Source organism: Moschus berezovskii, chromosome 7, assembly GCF_049115385.1.
Source record: "Moschus berezovskii isolate FMDL1 chromosome 7, NW_MosBer_1.0, whole genome shotgun sequence".
Classification (NCBI taxonomy): domain Eukaryota; kingdom Metazoa; phylum Chordata; class Mammalia; order Artiodactyla; family Moschidae; genus Moschus; species Moschus berezovskii.
In genome coordinates, this window is record NC_142466.1 from 67,896,779 (window position 1) to 67,917,832 (window position 21,054).

At 39.8% G+C, this 21,054-nt stretch overlaps 1 protein-coding gene across 9 annotated transcripts in view; it reads right to left on the reverse strand.

Moving 5' to 3' along the window:
* The window catches only part of RNF38 (ring finger protein 38), a 129,087-nt gene that overhangs the window by 23,456 nt on the left and 84,577 nt on the right, over positions 1-21,054 (reverse strand). For all 9 annotated transcript variants that reach the window (XM_055427062.2, XM_055427061.2, XM_055427060.2 and 6 more), the window contains one exon: positions 13,602-13,795. In XM_055427062.2, the coding sequence (XP_055283037.1) occupies positions 13,602-13,795 (194 nt within the window). The remainder of the gene's footprint in view (positions 1-13,601; positions 13,796-21,054) is intronic.

Here is a 21,054-nt window from a genome sequence, read left to right on the forward strand (position 1 = left end):
ATACTGAGAATGAAAATGTGAGATAGTGTCAGCATATCACTAGCGATATACAGAATTTTTAGGTAGAATTTGGCTACTGGAAGAAACCACTTTTACTCTCTATGCACTTGTCATCTACACAGTTAAACACAAAAAACAGTGGTTATCGTAAGTAGACTTCTATTTTCCACGTCCCTTAATTCCACAATTCAGCTCCACTGCTTTTTACAAGGGCTCAGCACGGTAACAATTCGAAACAATAGCAATCCTCAATAAAAATGTACTCCACTTCAGGCACAAGATGCGAAACAGCCCCTTTCTAGACACAGCTGCACACAGCCATCTCAGCAGTCTTTACTGAGGACAGGTCACCTTTCCCTTAATTGTTGCATTCTGCACCTCTAAATCTGTTTCTTCTTTCTCTCAATTGCCCAATCTTAAAAAGAACAAGGTACATTCTTTTGTGATATTAATTTCTCCACAGTGCTCTTAATACTAACCCTCAAGGTTCCTGCTCCGTTCATTGCTTCCTCTATCTTTAAGTTCAGCATAACTTTTTTGCATTTCTGCTTCAAAACCAACAAACTATATTTCATTGATTTTCAGGTGCCATCTACCTTAGAACTTAATGTTTTATTTTGAGATACTTTTCATACAGTCGTTGCATAACCCTTATCCAGCTTTCCCTCATGTTAATATCTTCCATTAGAATAAAAAAATTATCAAAATTAAGAAATGAACCTTGATATCATACTATTAATTAGACAACAGAATGTATTCAGATTTCACCCAGTTTTTCTAACAATGTTCCCTCACTGTTTCAGAATCTAGTACAGGATCCCATTATTGCAGAGAGGTCATGCTTCTTTCGTCTTCTCCAATCCATGACAGCTCAGTCTTCCATGACCTTGATACCTCTGAAGGCACACTTACTCTGCAGAATGTCCTTTAACCCAGGTTTGTCTGATGTTTTCTCATGACTTGCATGGCATTATGTATTACTGGAAAGGATATCACAGGGTTGATAGGCCCTTTTCAGTGCACTGCATAAAGGGCCACATGACACTGATACTCATCACTCATGCTTACGTATGTATTACCAATCACTTGGCTAAACAGGTTTCTGCCAAGACCCTATTTTCTTATTGTCCATGGGGTTCTCCAGGGAAGAATACTTGAGTTGGTTGCCAGGAGAAATATCAACAACCTTAGATATGCAGATGATACCACTCTAATAGCAGAAAGTGAAGAGGAACTTTTAAAAAAGCCTCTTGATGAAGGTAGAAGAGGAGATTGAAATGGCTGGCTTGAAACTCAACAATAAAAAACTAAGATCATGGCATCCAGTCCCATCACTTCATGGCAAACAAACAGAAGGGGAAAATGGAAGCAGTGATAGATTTTATTTTCCTGGGGAGATACTCTGAATCATGCAAATATTCTCCCTTTGCTAAAACTTTGCCAATAACTTTAGATTGCATGAATGGATCTTCAGCAATCACTCTATTATGATATTCTAATGGTGATTTTCTACTCCCTTCATTTCTTCCATATATATCAACTGCAATTCTAAACAGAAGAGTTGCTCCTTCTCTCTCACTTATTTATGAGTAGGGGCTAATGGATATTTATTTTATTCTTTAGGTGATAATCCACAGTCATTTTATTTTGTTGTTCAAATTATTTTAACTCTGTTCAACGGGAGCATTTTGGCTCCTGTGACTTTCTACTATTGTCTTTATCTTCTTGAAAACTTCCTTAATATATGGACCACAATATGCTCTAGGATCATCTAGTATTCTCCCTACACTGACTCTGGAATTAACCAGTTCTCCAAAAGAGACTCCAAAGAGCTAAGTGTGCTTATTTAAATGCTAAGTGTGCTGACTGCTACACTGTTTCTAGCCTAAGAGAAAAGAACAAGAAAATTTATCTATGTATATGCACATATCTGTATCTGTACTACTATTTTAAAGGACCGTTTAATGTATCACTAAAAAGAGGGAGAAAGCTGCCAATTAGACTATGCTACAGGCTTCCCTGGTGGCTCAGATGGTAAAGAATTTCCCTGCAATGTGGGAGACGGGTTCAGTCCTTGAGTCAAGAAGATCCCCTGGAGAAGGGAATGGCAACCCACTCCAGTATTCTTACCGGGAGAATTCCACAGACAGAGGAGCCTGGCAGGCCACCGTCCATGGGGCTGAAAAGAGTCGGACACGACTGAGCGACCAACACTTCACTTCATACCATCAATATTATCATGTGAAAAATTGTGCACTTTAAAAATCAAAATACACGCCCAGATCATCTCCCAAAAAACACTCCTCCTGTTCACAAACTTTAAGAGCCCCTTTTATTATTATTTGATTCCATTGTTGCTTCTTGCTCTTACTTCCCTCAGTTCAGTTCAGTCGCTCAGTCGTGTCTGACTCTCCGCGACCCCATGAATCACAGCATGCCAGGCCTCCCTGTCCATCACCAACTCCCGGAGTTCACTCAAACTCATGTCCACAGAGTCGGTGATGCCATCCAGCCATCTCATTCTTGGTCGTCCCCTTCTCCTCCCGCCCCCAACCTTTCCCAGCATTAGTCTTTTCCAGTGAGTCAACTCGTCGCATGAGGTGGCCAAAGTACTGCAGTTTCAGCTTTAGCATCAGTCCTTCCAATGAACACCCAGGATCGATCTCCCTTAGAATGGACTGGTTGGATCTCCTTGCGGTACAAGGGACTCTCAAGAGTCTTCTCCAACACCACAGTTCAAAAGCATCAATTCTTTGGCGATCAGCTTTCTTCACAGTCCAACTCTCACATCCATACATGACCACGGGAAAAACCATAGCCTTGACTAGACGGACCTTTGTTGGCAAAGTAACGGTTACTTCCCTACTCAAACATAATTTCAGAAACTCAAAACTCACACAAATTAAGACCCAAGTCCTTGTGCTGAAATGTAAATTCCTCGACAATTTTGGTCCCTATCTTTCCTGAATTTCCTCTTATTAAATGTTATGTATATGACTTTGTGGTAGAACATTTAGAAACCATAATTATTTGAAAATCTAGAAATAAGTAACTGATAAAAGATGGACAAATATTTCTCAGTTGACTTTTGTATCAGTGATAGATACTACTTTATCACCTTGTTTTAGACATATCATTTGTAAACAGCACAAGGCTATTCCCTCCTGGCTCACTTACGTACCTTTGTTGGATTGAGTTTTCTAGACTACATGCTATTTATCTGTTTCATTGTGTGGAAGCTACATATACCAGTTTTATTCTTCCAGTGACTACTTATATTTTTAAACACATACTTACATTTTTTAAAAAATATCTGGATTGCACATTTTTACCTCTCTCTGCTCTGTCCCCATTTTATGTTCAGATTTTTTTTTAATTTTTATCTTTTTTTAAAGAGACTTTTATTCAGACTTAGCAATGTCTTTTTTCCTTTCCTAACCAAATCATATTAAATCGTCCTTTCTGCATTTATTCTTCTACTTCCTAGATAGAATGCAGTTTTTAATAATTCTTTCAAAAGGTTTTCTGTTTTAATTGGAAGTATAGTTGCCATACAATATTATGTTAGAAATATACAACATAGTGACTCACAATTTTAAAAGGCTACATTCCCTTTATAATCATTATAAAATATTGGCTATGTTTCCCATGTTGTACAATATATTCCTGTAGTTTATTTTATACTTAATAGTTTGTACCTCTTAATCCCCTATTCCTGTATTGGTCCTCACCTTTTTCCCCTCTCCCTACTGGTAACCATTAGCTTGCTCTATCTGTGAGTCTGTTCTTTTGCTATATTCACTAGTTTGCTAAACTTTTCAGATTTCACATATAAGTGATACCATACAGTATTTGTCTTTCTCTTGACTTATTTCACTTAGCATAATGCCAAGTCCATCCATCCTACTGCAAATGGCAGAACTTCAGTCTTTTTATGGCTGAGTAGTATTCTACTATGTATTCTTTATCCATTCATCTGTTGTTAAGACACTTAGGCTGTTTCCATACCTCGGCAATTGTAAACAGTGCTACTATGAACACTGGGGTGCATATCTTTCTGAATTAGCTTCTTTTTAAAAGATATGTACCCAGGAGTGGAACTGCTGGATCATATGGTAGTTCTATTTTTAGTTTTGTTGAGAAACCTCTATACTATCTTCCACAGTGGGTGCACGAATTTACATTCCCAACAACAAGTGTGCAAGGGTTCTCTTTTTTCTACAGCCTCGTTCACATTTGCTTTTCATGTTCTTTTTGATAATAGCTGTTCCAACGGGGGTGAGGTGATATCTCACTGTGGTTTTCATTTGCATAAACCTGATGATCAGTGATACTGAGTATCTTTCCAGGCGCCTGATGGCCATCACATTTCCTCTCTGGAAAAACATCTATTCAGGTCTTCTGCCTATTTTTAGAATCAAACTGTTTTTCTGTTATGAGCTGTTTATATATGTATGACAGTTAACTCCTTATCAGTTCTACTATTTGCATATACTTTTCCCCATTCAGTATATTGTCTTTTCATTTTGTTGATGATTTCCTCTGCTGTGTAAAAGCTTTTAAGTTCAACTAAGTCTCAATTTCATGGCTGCAATGGCGTGCTGTGATTCATGGGGTCACAAAGAGTTGGACACGACTGAGAGACTGAACTGAAGTCTCAATTGCTTATTTTTGCTTTTATTTTCTTTGCTTTAGAAGGAACCAGGTCCAAAAAAGTACTGTTGCAACTTATGTCAAAGAATTTGCCCATGTTTTCCTATAGGAGTTTTATAGTTATCTGGTCTTACATTTAAGTCTTTAATCCATACTGAGTTTATTTCTTTGTATGGTGTTAGGGAATGTTCTAATTTCATTTTTTCCCATGTACCCGTCCAATTTTTCCAATATCACTGAAGAAACTTTTTTCTCCACTGTATATTCTTGTCTCCTTTGTCACAGACTGACCATAGTATGTGGGTTTATTTCTGGGTTTTCTATCCTGTTCCAGTTATCTATGTTTCTCTTTTTATGCCAGTACCATGCTTCTTTGATGCTTATAGCTTTGCAATATAGTCTGAAAGTTAGGAGCAATTGATTCTTCCAGCTCTGTTGTATCTTCTCAAGGCTGTTTTGGCTATTTGGGTATTTTGTGTTTCCATAGAAATTTAAAAATTATTTGTTCTAGTTCTGTGAAAAATGTCATTGGTATTTTGATAGAGATTGCACTGAATCTGTAGACTGCCTTGCGCAGTATGGTCCTTTTAACAATATTAATACTTCCAATCCAAGAACATGGTGTATCTTTCCATCTGTTTTTGTCACCTACCATTTTTTCCATCAGTGTCTTAAGGGTTTTCCAAGTATAAGATTTTCTACCTCTTTAGGTAGGTTCATTCTTAGATATTTTATTGTTTTTGATACAATGGTAAGTTAGATTATTTCCTTAATTTCTCTTTCTGATAAGTTTGTTGCTCATGTGTAGAAATGCAACAGATTTCAGTATATTAATTCTGTATCCTGCAAGTTCACTGAATTCACTGATGAGCTCGAGTAGTTTTCTGGTGGCATCTTTAGGATTTTCTATGTATAGTATTATATCACCTGCAAACAGTGATGGTTTTATTTCTTCCTTTCCAATTTAGATTCTTATTTCTTTTTTCCATCTAACTGCTTTGGGTAGGATGTCCAAAACCATACTAAATAAAAGTGGCAAGAGTGGACATCTTTCTCTTATGCCTGATCTTGGAGGGAAAGCTTGCAGCTTTTCATTGTTGAGTATGACATTAGCTGTGGACTTGTCACATATGACCTTTATTATGTTGAGGTATGTTCTGTCTATGCCTACCTTCTGAAAAGTTTTAAAATCATAAACGGTGTCAAATTTTATCAAAAGCTGTCTCTACATCTACTGAGGTGATTATATGGTTTTTATTCTTCCATTTGCTAATGTGGTATATCACAGACTAAATTGCAAATACTGAAAAATCCTTGCAACCCTGGGATAAATCCCTCTTGATCAAGGTGTATGATTCAGGGAAGATCTCTTATTGCTCAACTTTCTTTCTCTCTGAATGTTTATGCACATTCTGGAATTTCACCAAGATCTTGCTCAACACCCATTCTTTAATTCTTGAAAACGATTTTTATACTATTTCTATAAAAACTGTTCCCTTCTATTGTTTCCATCAGGAAATATGATTAGATGTATTTAGAATTGATGACTGTCAATATTTAAATTTCTTTCCCACAATTTCCATTTTTCCCTTTTCACATTACATTCTGGGAAAACACTTTCACTTGATCTTCCAGGGACCAAGATGCTTTTTCTGCCTGTTCATTAATTTTACCAACTAAGATTTCCAGTTGATTTTTAGGGATACAATCTCTTGTACTTCTCTCATGTTACACTTATTCGAAAATTATTGTTTCTTAACTGTTTTAGTTATTTTATTAACTGTTACTTCAAATTCTTTGAGTTTCAGAGACATTCTTTCACTTTGTTGGCTTTCTTCAAATGTTTGGTAACTTCCCAGTGTACTCATCTCTGTATCTGAAATTGAATCAGACTGTTGCTGAGTACTGCATCTTGTTATAAACCCTACTTCTGGCAGAAAAGCTGGCAGTTAAACTTATAGCTAGTCTATAAGTACTAAGGAGAAGGAAATGGCAACCCACTCCAGTACTCTTGCCTGGAGAATCCTATGGATGGAGAAGCCTGGCGGCCTGCTGTCCACAGGGCTGCAGAGAGTCAGACACGACTGAAGCGACTTAGCATGCATGCATGCATTGGAGAAGGAAATGGCAACCCACTCCAGTGTTCTTGCCTGGAGAATCCCAGGGACAGAGGAGCCTGGTGGGCTGCCGTCTATGGGGTCACACAGAGTCAGACACGACTGAAGCAATTTAGCAGCAGCAGCATAAGTACAGTACTAAAGTGAGAAGGAAGTAAAAAATAACACACAATGCTGGGCATAACAAATTTGTAGCTTGTTTTCTAGTGCTCCCTATTTCTACTTTGGGTTCGACGAACATGGAGATTGATGCTTTTTTTCAACCGGAAACTAGTTACTGCCATCCAGCAACAGACACTGACATGCTTTCTGGTTCAGAACACATGTGATGACCTACAATTGTACTCCGAGGCTTTTATCTTAATGAAATGCTTGCACATGCACACTAGGAGTTGTGTACACAAAGTGCCCTGACAGAACTCTTTTTATTACCCAAACTGGGCATAACTATTACCCAACAGTAGGTGGGTACATAAATTATGGTACATTAATTCAATGACAGAGTATATCACAATAAACGAACTACTGCTGCCCAAATTAAAAAAAGATTAAAGTAAACAAAGAATACACTTACGTGAATTAAACAAAATGCAAAATTGTGTTTTTAAAATGTATTTACAGGTATTTAAAACATGTACCAAGGGAGTTACAACAAATCACAGGAAAGGGTTTATCTTCCAGAAAGGAGGGATTCTGATGTTCTATTTTAACCTAAGTGTAGGGTACACTTGTGTGTTATCCTTTTTAAATGTATACTTGTTTTACAAGTTCTCCTGAATGTATGGCACATTTCACCATAAAACAATAGAAAATATTACAGCAGGTGCTCAGGTGTTATTTCCTCATGTTATTATATTTAACAGCTATGAAATATTTTACCTGGTTGGCATAACATTATTTTACTTAAACATTCCCATATAATTGAGTAATAATGCACCAGATAATATGAAAATTTAATGGTCTCAACAGAATACACCTCAGGAACAGGTTTATCTTGTCTGATCTGGAACAATGACTGATGGGTTTTAAGATCCCTTCAGTATTAAGTTACCTGTGTGTTAGTCACTCAGTTATGTCTGACTCTTTCAACCCCATTGACTATAGCCCGTCAGACTCCTCTGTCCATGGAATTCTCCAAGCAAGAATACTGAAACGGGTAGCTATTCCTTACTTCAGGGGATTGTCACAATTCAGGGAACAAACCCAGGTCTCCTACATTACAGGCAGATTCTTTACCGTCTGAGCCAAAATTAAGTTCCCTAAGGCTGCCCTAATAACAAATCACAGACTGGCTTAAACAACAGAAATTTATTTTCTCAAGTTCTGGAGACTTAACGTCCAAGATCAAGGTGCCAGCATGCTCAATTTCTGGTGAAAGCTCTCTCCCTGGAGTCTTGTAAGGACATGAATCCTCTTGGATCAGGGACCTGTCCCGATGATTTCATTTAGCCTTAATTACTTCCTTGGAGGCCCCATCTCCAAATTCATCCACACTGTGAGTTAAGCCTATGGATATTCAGGAAACATATTCAGTCCGTAACACCTTCCTACTTTGAGATCATCAGTACTTCTTAGATTATCAACATCCCGGAAATATAAACAGTTGTCTCACTTCAAGGATGCTCTATTTCCTTGGAAGAGGAAAGGTACAACCTCAGGCCACTACTAAACAGGAAACAGCTCAGGAAACGTATTCCCTGGAGAAGAAAAAGCAAGAGCCAAGTCCCACGTAGAAGAGAGGACTGAAGTTGAACTAAACTTCAGTCACTCCTCATATCACAGGGTTCGCAATTTGAAAAGAAACTTAATGAAGCTATAGCTGCCTTAGAGAATACAGAGGAATGTTTGTGGAGAGAGGTTATTCATTTCTAAGAATGGAATGGGTAATAATGGAATGAAGAAGAGATTGCGCATTCCTAAGACTTTCATATTTCCACTGTTGTTGTTGTTCAGTTGCTCCAGTTGTATCCAACTTTTTGCGACCCCATGGATTGCAGAATACCAGGTTTCCCTGTCCTTCAACATCTCCTGGAACTTGCTCAAACTCATGTTCATTGAGTCGGTGATGCCATCCAACCATCTCACTCTCTGTTGTCGCCTTCTCCTCCTGCCTTCAATCTTTCCCAGCATCAGCGTCTTTTCCAGAGTCGGCTCTTTGCATCAGGTAGTCAAAGTATTAAGTTTCAGCTTCAGCATCAGTCCTTCCAACGAACACTCAGGACTCTTCTTTAGGATTGACTGGTTTGATCTCCTTGCTGTCCAAGGGCCTCTCATTAGTATTCTCCAGCACCACAGTTCAAAAGCATCAATTCTTCGGTGTTCAGCCTTCTTTATGGTCCAACTCTCACATCCATACATGACTACTGGAAAAACCATAGCTTTGACTATACAGACTTGTTGGCAAAATAATGTCTCTGCTTTTTAATACACTGTCTAGGTTTGTCATAGCTTTTCTTGCAAGGAGCAAGCATCTTTTAATTTCATGGTTGCAGACATCATCTACAGGGATTTTGGAGTACCGCTGTAAATTATAAAATGCATTTTATGGTAATATGCATTGAAGGTCAGCCCACAAAAAGTCTTAAACCTTGAGGTAGCTGAATTCATATAAAATGGTATGGATTGATTTTAAGTAAATCACTTTAGCCTTTTATTATACAATTTCTACATCTGTCAATCCCAAGCTAAATGAATTCTCATGATGTAGTGTGGTAGTCTAAACAACTTGTAATGTTATTTGTGTGTGAGTGTACAGAGACAAAGGTATTGATATATTTATAAAATGCCTACAGAGCAGCGCTTAGAGGGAGAACCGGCGGCGGCGCATAGAGGGAGAGCCAGCGCCCGCGCTGGAGGGAGAACAGCTGTGCGCTTGGAGGGAGAACTGGCGGCTGTGCTTAGAGGGAGAACCGGGCTTGGGCGCCCCAGGGCAGACTGAGGCCTCGAATTGGGATACCAGAGCAGAGGTTGCAGCTGAAGGGCGAGAGGGCTGGAAAAAGCCCCCAGCCAGCCCCGCCCACAGAACCGGGCGCTGAGCGGAGCGAGCCGCCCTTCCCCCAGCCCCCACCGAAGCGGGCGGGAAGGGGAGCCAGCGCCGGGGCGGGGGCAGCCGTGGCCCCAGAGAGGTTTCCCGTGCCAATCTGCAGGCAGGCTTCCTTGCTGGCCAGGACCTCTTGGGTTCGGGACGGTCGATATCCGCCTGAGAAACTGCGCCGGTTGTACCCCCAGAAAACCAAGCGGCAGGGACCGGAAGGCGATAAGTCGCAGCGACCGCGCTCGCCAAATGCCTGGTCACCTGAGCGGCTAGGACCGGGGAAGGCACAAAACGCTGGCCCAGCCAAGTCTGCGCCTTTGTCGAGTACCCGAGGACCTGAACCAGAGCTGCTCAGACCTGGGAAGTGCATGCAACCCAGCGCCACCCGCGGACAGCTTGCAGCAAAGCAAACTAAAGCCTAAGCAGCATAAACAGGGAAAGCACACACGCCTCGAGCAGGAGCATTCCCAGTGTAGCCGAGACACCGCGAGCACTCCCCACAGACGCCAGGGATATTTGTTAGCTGTCCCTCCCTCCCTACAGCAGGACTGAATAGGAGAGCCGGGGGGGAAAAAAAAAGTGTCCACCACCGCATCCTTGTGTCAGAACGGGAATTAGACACTGAGGAGACCAGAAAACAGAAGAGGGAGAAGCCTTGAGCCTCCTGCAAGAATAAGACTGAAAACCAGAGGCAGAGGCTTAAGGCCAAATCCTGAGAACACCAGAGATCTCCGGTTCCAGAAAACATTAATTGATAGGTACTCATCAAAGGCCTCCATACATACACTGAAACCAGGCACCACCCAAGGGTCAACAAGTTTCAGTGAAAGACATACTAGGCAAGCTATCCAGCAACACAGGAGAATAGCAATGAGCTTCAATATACAGGCTGCCCAAAGCCACCCCAAACCCACGGTCATCTCAAACTCATTACTGGACACTTCATTGCACTCCAGAGAGAAGAAATTCAGCTCCACCCACCAGAACATCTACTCAAGCTTCCCTAACCAGGGAACCTTGACAAGTCACCCATCCAACCCCACACACAACGAGGTAACTACATAATAAAGAGAACTCCACAGACTGTCAGAAGACGGAAAGACCACCCCAAACACAGTAATATAAGCAAGATGAAGAGACAGAGAAATACCCAACAAGTAAAGGAACAGGATAAATGCCCACCAACACAAACAAAAGAGGAAGATATAGGGAATCTACCCGATAAAGAATTTCGAATTTTAATTGTGAAAATGATTCAAAATCTGGAAAGCAAAATGGAGTTACAAATAAACTGGAGAAAAGGATTGAGAAGATGGAAGAAATGTTCAATAAGGAATTAGAGGAAATAAAAAAGAGTCAATATACAATGAATAATACAATAGATGAGATCAGAAACACTCTCGAGGGCACACACAGTAGAATAACGGAGGCAGAAGACAGGATAAGCGAGCTAGAAGATAGAATTGTAGAAATAAATGAAACAGAGTCGGAAAAAGAAAAAAGAATAAAAAAAAATGAGGACAATATTAGAGACATATGGGACAATATTAAACGCCCCAACATTCGAATCATAGGAGTCCCAGAAGAAGAAGACAAAAAGAAAGACCATGAGAGAATACTTGAGGAGATAATAGTTGAAAATTTCCCTAAAATGGGGAAGGAAATAATCACCCAAGTCCAAGAAACACAGAGAGTCCCTAACAGGATAAACCCAAGGCGAAATACCCCAAGGCACATATTAATCAAATTAACAAAAATCAAACACAAAGAAAAAATATTAAAAGCAGCAAGGGAAAAACAACAAATAACACACAAGGGGATCCCCATAAGGATAACAGCTGATATTTCAGCAGAAACTCTACAGGCCAGGAGGGAATGGCAAGACATATTTAAAGTGATGAAAGAAAATAACCTGCAGCCCAGATTACTGTACCCAGCAAGGATCTCACTCAAATATGAAGGAGAAATCAAAAGCTTTACAGACAAGCAAAAGCTGAGAGAATTCAGCATCACCAAACCAGCTCTCCAACAAATACTAAAGGATCTTCTCTAGACTGGAAACACAGAAAGGGTATGATCCCGTTGCCATTTTCATTATACATTCAATGCAAGTCCAAGAAACACAGGAATTAACCTGCCAGACTTCAGGCTCCACTACAAAGCCACAGTCATCAAGACAGTATGGTACTGGCATAAAGACAGAAATATAGATCAATGGAACAAAATAGAAAGCCCAGAGATAAACCCACGCACCTATGGACACCTTATCTTCGACAAAGGAGACAAGAATATAAAATGGACAAAAGACAGTCTCTTTAACAAGTGGTGCTGGGAAAACTGGTCAGCCACTTGTAAAAGAATGAAATTAGAACACTTCCTAACACCATACACCAAAATAAACTCAAAATGGATTAGAGAGCTAAATGTAAGACCAGATACTATAAAACTCCTAGAGGAGAATGTAGGCAAAACACTCTCTGACATAAATCACAGCAGGATCCTCCACGACCCACCTCCCAGAATATTGGAAATAAAAGCAAAAATAAACAAATGGGACCTAATTAAAATCAAAAGCTTCTGCACAGCAAAAGAAACTCTAAGCAAGGTGAAAAGACAGCCTGCAGAATGGGAGAAAATAATAGCCACTGAAGCAACTGATAAAGGATTAATCTCCAAAATATACAAGCAGCTCCTGCAGCTCAATTCCAGAAAAATAAATGACCCAATCAAAAAATGGGCCAAAGAACTAAACAGACATTTCTCCAAAGAAGACATACAGATGGCTAACAAACACATGAAAAAATGCTCAACATCCCTCATAATCAGAGAAATGCAAATCAAAACCACAATGAGATACCATTTCACATCAGTCAGAATGGCTGCTATCCAAAAGTCTACATGCAATAAATGCTGGAGAGGGTGTGGAGAGAAGGGAACCCTCTTACACTGTTGGTGGGAATGCAAACTAGTACAGCCACTATGGAGAACAGTGTGGAGATTCCTCAAAAAACTGGAAATAGAACTGCCATATGATCCAGCAATCGCCCTCCTGGGCATACACACCGAGGAAACCAGAATGGAAAGAGACACATGTACTCCAATGTTCACTGCAGCACTGTTTATAATAGCCAGGACATGGAAGCAACCTAGATGTCCATCTGCAGATGAATGGATAAGAAAGCTTTGGTACATATACACAATGGAGTATTTTTCAGCCATCAAAAAGAATGCATTTGAATCAGTTTTAATGAGGTGGATGAAATTGGAGCCAATTATACAGAGTGAAGTAAGCCAGAAAGAAAAACATCAATACAGTATACTAACGCATATATATGGAATTTAGAAAGATGGTAACCTGAACCCTGTATACGAGACTGCAAAAGAGACATAGGCATATAGAACAGTCTTTGGGACTCTGTGGGAGAGGGTGAAGGAGGGATGATTGGGGAGAACGGCATTGTAGCATGTATATTATCATAAGTGACCAGTCCAGGTTTGACGCATGATACAGGATGCTTGGGGCTGGTGCACAGGGATGACCTGGAGGGAGGATATGGGAAGGAGGGAGGTGTGAGGGGGGTTCGGGAGGGAGAACACATGTACACCCGGGGCGGATTCATGTCAATGTATAGCAAAACCAACCAATATATTAATGTAAGGTAATTTGCCTCCAATAAAATAAATTAAAAAAATAATAATAATAAATAAATAAATAAAATGCCTACAGAAAAAAATGCCTTCTGATGTTTAAAAATACTCTACCAATGACCAAAAATGTAATAATATAACCAACTAACCTTCTTCTGTTGCGTGCAGGTGTGTTGCATCGTTCCCCTGAGAAGTGATGTTGGCTTGGTCGAACTGAAGGGGGCTGCCTATTTGATGTCATCTCCCATGGTCGCATTGGTGGTGAGGGAGCTGGTGATGCTGATGTATAATCGAAGACTGAATGAGAGAGGCGCTGTCTCTTGGGACTTGGACTATCTTCACTCTGCCAATGCAACAAAATCAATCAGGAGAATAAGATTTTTAAAGGATTTTTGCATTACTATTTACAGGCACAGATGTTTAAGTACATTTAACTCCAAGTGTAAAGGAGGGAAAAGATACACTATTAACTTGAATTAAATATCTTTAAAAGATGCAAGGGGTGGGGTAAGAAGAAGATGAAATGAAAAGTTAACTCTTTATTTAAATTCATCATAAAACTAATCAGGTAACAAAATACATACATGATAGGGAAATAAGCAATTTGTACTGTACTTAACTGAGCATCCCAGATGGCTCAGTGGTAAAGAAGCCACCTGCCAATGCAGGAGATGTATGTTCATTTCCTGGGTTGAGAAGATCTCCTGGGTCCAGAAGATCCCCTGGAGAAGGAGATGGCAACTCACCCCAGTATCTTGCCTGGGAAATCCCATGGACAGAGAAAGCTGGTGAGCTACGGTCCACTGGGTAGCAAAAGAGGTGGACAGAACTTAGTAACTAAACAACAACAAATGGTACTTGACCACCTCTTTGAAACTCCAATTTTAACTGAAATTCTACTATGCCTTCCCATCAGTTACTAGTTACTCTTTTAGGCATTAATTTGCAGCTAAGAGATCCATTTAAGAGAAGGTATAATTTAAGTAGGCCTGTGATTCACACTTGTCTACCTCCTTATTCCCGTTGTTTAAGGCAATTACATTTATTCTTTAAAGCAATTATGTGGACAAAGTAAGATTTACTTAAAACATTAAAAAACAGTCAATTGATTTATTTCATCAGTTCTTAACTAAAATATCATAAAAGGATATCTTGGGGAAAGACATTTCAGGTAGATCATGGGAGTGGTGGATAATTCAAAACTTGTACCTGTCAATGTTGAAACACAGTCTCAAGCTTTCTTGCTTACTAGCTACAAAATTGGTATGGATAACTTAATTGAATTATTAACTCTCCAGGATTCCTCATACAACTCAATCTTCCAATTGAGTCTCACCAAAACTGTCAAAATTATAAGTTAACAAAGTCTGATGAGGGTCATGTGTTTTCTAATAAGAGCTTCTCCTGTCTCCAGTCTACTCCTGCAAAATTCTATCTGGGTATCAGAGCACTTTGGGCAAGGGAACTGTTTTGTGAGGATGTGGGATCTTAGTTTCCTGACTAGGGATCAAAACCACACCTCCTACATTGGAGGTGAAGGGGTTTAACCACTGGACCACCAGGGAAGTCCCTAGAGCACTTCTGATTGGAACCTGCTGCTAGAACAAAAATCATGTTAATATTAGCTAAAGAATACATGAGGCTACATACTACAACATTAGATTTTAAGATATAAAGCATATAAAACAATTCATTAAACTGACAGGAATGAAGCAAACTGCTTTGGATCATTCTAAATTATTTTGCAGACGTATTCACAAAACCATGCCATTTCCAATCTATATTAAGGAATACTATAACTCAAATTTGTCATTATAACAAAAATAGGAAGTAGTTTTCATAACCATATACAAGTTTCTTGTAATTTTCCTCACCACACTAATCTTATTTCTTCCTATAGTTAAGTGAAAATTGTTCAGTTGTGTCTGACTCCTTGCGACCCCACGGACTATATGGAATTCTCCAGGCCAGAATACTGGGTGGGTAGCCTTTCCCTTCTCCAGAGGATCTTGCCAACTCAGGGATAGAACCCAGGTCTCCCGCATTGCAGGCAGACTCTTTACCAGCTGAGACACAAGGGAGCCCATGAATACTGGAGTGGGTAGCCTATCCCTTCTTCAGAGGATCTTCTCAACCCAGGAATCGAACCAGGGTCTCCTGCATTGCAGGTGGATTCTTTACCAACTGAGCTATCAGGGAAACCCTATACTTAATGGTGCTATTAAAAGTATACTTCTTTTAACCCCTGATTTTAATAAGAAAATCTGTTATGTTTTGATAATCCTAAAAAAAGTGAAAAATAACCACTGACATTTAGATATTCTGATTAAAACGACAGAACAGCTAAGACTTCACAAACTCAAACATGAACTGCACGTGTTAGAAGTGATTGCCAAATTTTGTAAAACAGACTTCATTAACATTGACTTTTTAAGGTACAAAATACTAGTGATGTATCATCACTGACTTTCATATGTATAAAAGGTTAAAGTGTCAGTTGCTCAGTTGTGTTCAACTCTTTGCAACCCCAGGGACTGTACCCCCTGGGCTCCTCTATCCATGGAAGTCTCCAGGCAAGAATATTGGAGCAGGTTGCCATTCCCTTCTCCAGGGGATCTTCCCAACCCAGGGATTGAACCTGGGTCTTCTGCATTGCAGGCAGATTCTTTACTATCTGATCCCTCATATGTATAACCTGTACCTCAAAGCTTAATGTAAACTAAGACACGGAACTCTGAATTCTAAAAATCCACTGCCCAAATGGAGGAGAATGCTGTTGTTCGGTTGCGTTCGACTCTTCGTGACCCTATGGACTGTTGCATGTCAGGCTTCCCTATCCTTCACCATATCCCAGAACTTGCTCAAACTCATGTTCATTGAGTCAGTGATGCCATCCAACATCTCGTCCTCTGTTATCCCCTTCTGCTCCTGCCTTCAGTCTTTCCTAGCATCAGGGTTTTTCTAATGAGTTTGCTCTTTGCATCAGGTGGCCAAAGTACTGGAGTTTCAGCTTCAGCCATCAGTCCTTCCAATGAATATTCAGGATTGATTTCCTTTAGGATTGACTGGTTTGATCTTGTTCTCCAAGGGACTCCCAACAGTCTTCTCCAACACCACAGTTCAGTTCAGTTCAGTTGCTCAGTCGTGTCCAACTCTTTGCGACCCCATGAACTGCAGCACACCAGGCCTCCCTGCCCATCACCAACTCCCGGAGTTTACCCAAACTCATGTCCATTGCATCAGTGATGCCATCCAACCATCTCATCCTCTGTCATTCCCTTCTCCTCCCGCCTTCGATCTTTCCCAGCATCAGGGTCTTTTCAAATGAGTCAGCTCTTCCCATCAGGTGGCCAAAGTACTGGAGTTTCAGCTTCAGCCATCAGTCCTTCCGAGGAATAATCAGGACTGATCTCCTTTAGGATGGACTGGTTGGATCTCCTTGTAGTCCAAGGAACTCTCAAGAGTTTTCTCCAACACCACAGTTCAAAAGCATCAATTCTTCAGCACTCAGCTTTCTTTATAGTCCAACTCTCACATCCATGCATGACTACTGGAAAAACCATAGCTTTGACTAGACAGACCTTTGCTGGCAAAGTAATGTCTCTGCTTTTTAATATGCTGTCTAGTTAGCCTATTAGCAGTCGAGGTTAGCCATAGCTTTTCTTCCAAGGAGCAAAGCGTCTTTTAATTTCATGGCTGCAGTCACCATCTACAGTGATTTTGGAGCCCATAACAACAAAGTCACTCACTGTTTCCCTATGTATTTACCATGAAGTGATGGGACTGGATGCCATGATCTTAGTTTTTTTGAATGTTGAGTTTTAAGCCAGCCTTTTCCCTCTCCTCTTTCACCTCCAAAGAGTTCCTCTTTAGTTCCTCTTTGCTTTCTGCCCTAAGGGTGGTGTTTTCTGCATATCTGAGGTTATTGATACTGAGGAGAATGCTACAGATTCACAAAAAGAACCTTAAAAAACTTAGGCTACCATATTTTGAGTGATGTTCAAATTGTGCATTAGCATATTCTTATTTTACAACAAAGCCATTGCTTTTAAGAATGGAGATGACTGAGAAAATTTCCCATCCCTTCTCTTTCTGTTGTAAAAGGTTCTCAGTGCCTAAGAGACAAAGACTAGGAAATAACGTGGACGTGAGCTCATTCACTATGGTAATACTAAGTCTTACTTTTTCAGTCAGAGTAACAGGAAACCACAAACTGATATTTAGGAGGAGGGAATTATTAAAGAGTTTATTATATGCAATGTTGTTTCATATTCCTTATCAATTTGAGTACTCTTTGAAACTCTAACTCAGTATTTAGCATCTAACAAAATGCATAGAGGATTACATCTATCTAACCCCAAATCTCTATAACCAAACATTCTTATTAGAAGTGAAAAAACGCCATAAGAAAGTATTGCATGGTTTCAAAAAAAATCAAATCAGAAATTGTTAAACGCTGAATGCCATGGGGGGAAAAATACACACAAACACATGTGCATATGTACATATATAAACACACACAAAATATATATATATATATTTATATATCTCAATCAGGAAGTTTTGGAAGATAATGGAAACCTTCGACAAAGCAGAACCAGGTTCCAAGTTCCAGATTTAAAATGGTGATTGAAAAGTGCCTTCGACTTCAGCAACCACTAGTGAGCCCTGAGGACTTCCTTCTCAAAGGAACAAGGTGGCAACTAGAATCAAGAGGTAAAATCTCCAGAAACCTGGTCCTCTCTTCACCTGGTCCTTAATTAGGACCCCCACTCATCTCAGACTCACAAGTAAGTAAGTACAGCATGATTTATGAGTTTCCAATGGCAAGCCACTCCAGTACTCTTGCCTGGAAAATCCCATGGACAGAGGAGCCTGGTAGGCTGCAGTCCATGGGGTCACTACTAGTCGGACACACTGAGCGACTTCACTTTCACTTTTCACTTTCACACACTGGAGAAGGAAATGGCAACCCACTCCAGTGTTCTTGCCTGGAGAATCCCAGGGATGGTGGAGCCTGGTGGGCTGCCGTCTATGGGGTCGCACAGAGTCGGACACGACTGAAGTGACTTAGCAGTAGCAGCAGCAACCCTCTTTTAAACTTCCAGACTTTCTCTATTTGCCTTACATCTTTGACAAAAGACTAAATTTCTCATTCCACATGTGGTGCTGGTGGTAAAGAACCCATCTGCCAATGGTTGAGACTCAAGAGACACGGGTTAGATCCCTGGGTAGGGAAGATCCCTAGGAGGAGGGCATGGCAACCCATTCCAGTATTCTTGCCTGGAGAATCCCATGGACAGATGAGACTGGCGGACTACTGTCTATGGGGTCACAAAAAGTCAGACAAGACTGAAGCGACTTAGCATGCAAGCACGCAGAGAAAACACTCACTGAATTCTATTAATTAAAAATAAAAGACATGACGATAGCCATCATTTAAAAGTCTATAAACAAGAAATGCTGAAGAGGTTGTTGAGAAAGGGGAACCCTCTTGCACCGTTGGTGGGAATGTAAGTTGATACAGCCACTATGGAGTATACAGTATGAAGGTTCCTTAAAAAACTAAGAGACTTGTGAAAGCAATTAGAAAACTGAAACACACACTCTACATAAAGCAACTAATAAAGAGTAAACACAAAGACAGTTCCCTTTTTGTAAATAATAAGCAGGGGGAAAGCTGGAAATAACTATATATTTGAACCACACAAAATAATTTACAAATTGATCTCTACACATTCTCTCACTTAATTCTCCACAAACTGAAGTCTTGACTTAAACTATATTCAAATTTATGTAAAATGTGCTTCTATTAGTGAAGATGTACCAAAGACAATTCAGTGAAATACTGCCTTTGAACTACACAAGGTATATACAGTCCTGTCTGACAATTCACACACGACTTCAATTTTCTGAAGTACAGCTTTGATAGTTCTCAGCTCAAAATCCAACTTCATAACCACTCTAAAAGTACGTCCTCCTGGAATGTTATTTTACTTAAAGATATGGGGGAGGGGGAGGCTTTTACTGTTCTGTTTTCAAAAAGTTACTGTAGACATTAAAAAAAAAAGCCAGGACTTTGCTTTTGATATGGCCCAAGTTTGTGTTTTTTTCATAAAAGGCCAAAGAACAGAATGACTCTAAGTGAAATGAGTGCTTACAAAAGGACTCTAGTGGTATAACTAATGCAGTCCCACCATAATGAAGAGGATAAAATACTGTGTGAAAATATTAAATTACTGTATCATTGGCCATAACTACTAGGCCAGCAGTGGCTTCCTGAGTTTAGGGAGGCCTGTGTGGCTAACTTCTGAATAATTATTAACAACCCAAGTCCTATATTTTTCTTAATTTTTAATTACACAAAACACCACTGGTTCACAAACTGATTTATCCTGATGCTGTAAATGTACTGTGTTCAAATGTTGTATTTACTTCCATAGAAGCTATAAATAAGAATAAATAAAATAATCTGAAGCATAAACATGAAACCAACAAAAATAGAAAAGCTATTAAGAACCTGAAATCAAGGGATCTCTCTGAATTATCCACACAGAGTTGTGCAGACAACTGAAGCTCAAATTAGGAATGTTAATTCAGGAGTTATTGGTACACAGATTGATGGTATGTCAAAGAAGTTGCAGGCAGTGACAAAATTGCTCAAAATATCAATGATTTATATAGTGAAAAAGAGGTCCAATGCTAAACCCTAAGAAGCTCCAACATTTTATGTTGAGTAGTTGATGAAAGGAGCGTAGAGTGTGAAGGTAAAAACCAGTGGAATGGAGTTTCAAGGAGTCAACTATTAGGTTAATGCAAAAGTAATTGTAGTTTTGCAATGTTGCACTATTCTGTTTGATATTGAGACACATTCTTAAATAAATGTGGTTATGTTATACATCACTTTAACGCATATTTCTAAATTTTTTGCTAATAACTTGTAACTTGATGTTTATATTTATTTCAGACTAGGGAAATGATGCTAGACAAAAAGCAAATTGGAGCAATTTTCTTATTCAAGTTGAAAATGGGTCGTAAAGCAGCAGAGACAATGCACAACATTTGGCCCAGGAACTGCTAACAAACATACAGTGCAGTGGTAGTTCAAGTTTTGCAAAGGAGATGAGAGCCCTGATGCTAACGAGCATCCTGGAAGTTGGAAGTTGACAACGACCAATTCAGAGGATCTTGCCAAAGAACTCAACATCAACCATTCTACAGTCGTTTGGCATTTGAAGCAAAGTGGAAAGGTGAAAAGGCTTGTTAAGTGGGTGGTGCCTCATAAGCTGATCGAAAAATCAAAAATACCGTTTTGAAGAGTCGTCTTCTCTTATTCTACACAACAACAGCAAATCATTTCTCATCAGACTGTGATGTGTGACAGAAAGTGTATTTTATACGACCAGCTCAGTGGTTGGACCAAGAAGCTCCAAAGCACTTCCCAAAGCCAAACGTGCACCACAAAAAGGTCATGGTCAATGTTTGGTGGTCTGCTGCCACTCTGATCCACGACAGCTTTCTAAATCCTGGTGAAACTGTTACATTTGAGAAGTATGCTCAGCAAATCAATGAGATGCACTGAAAACTGCAATGCCTGCAGCC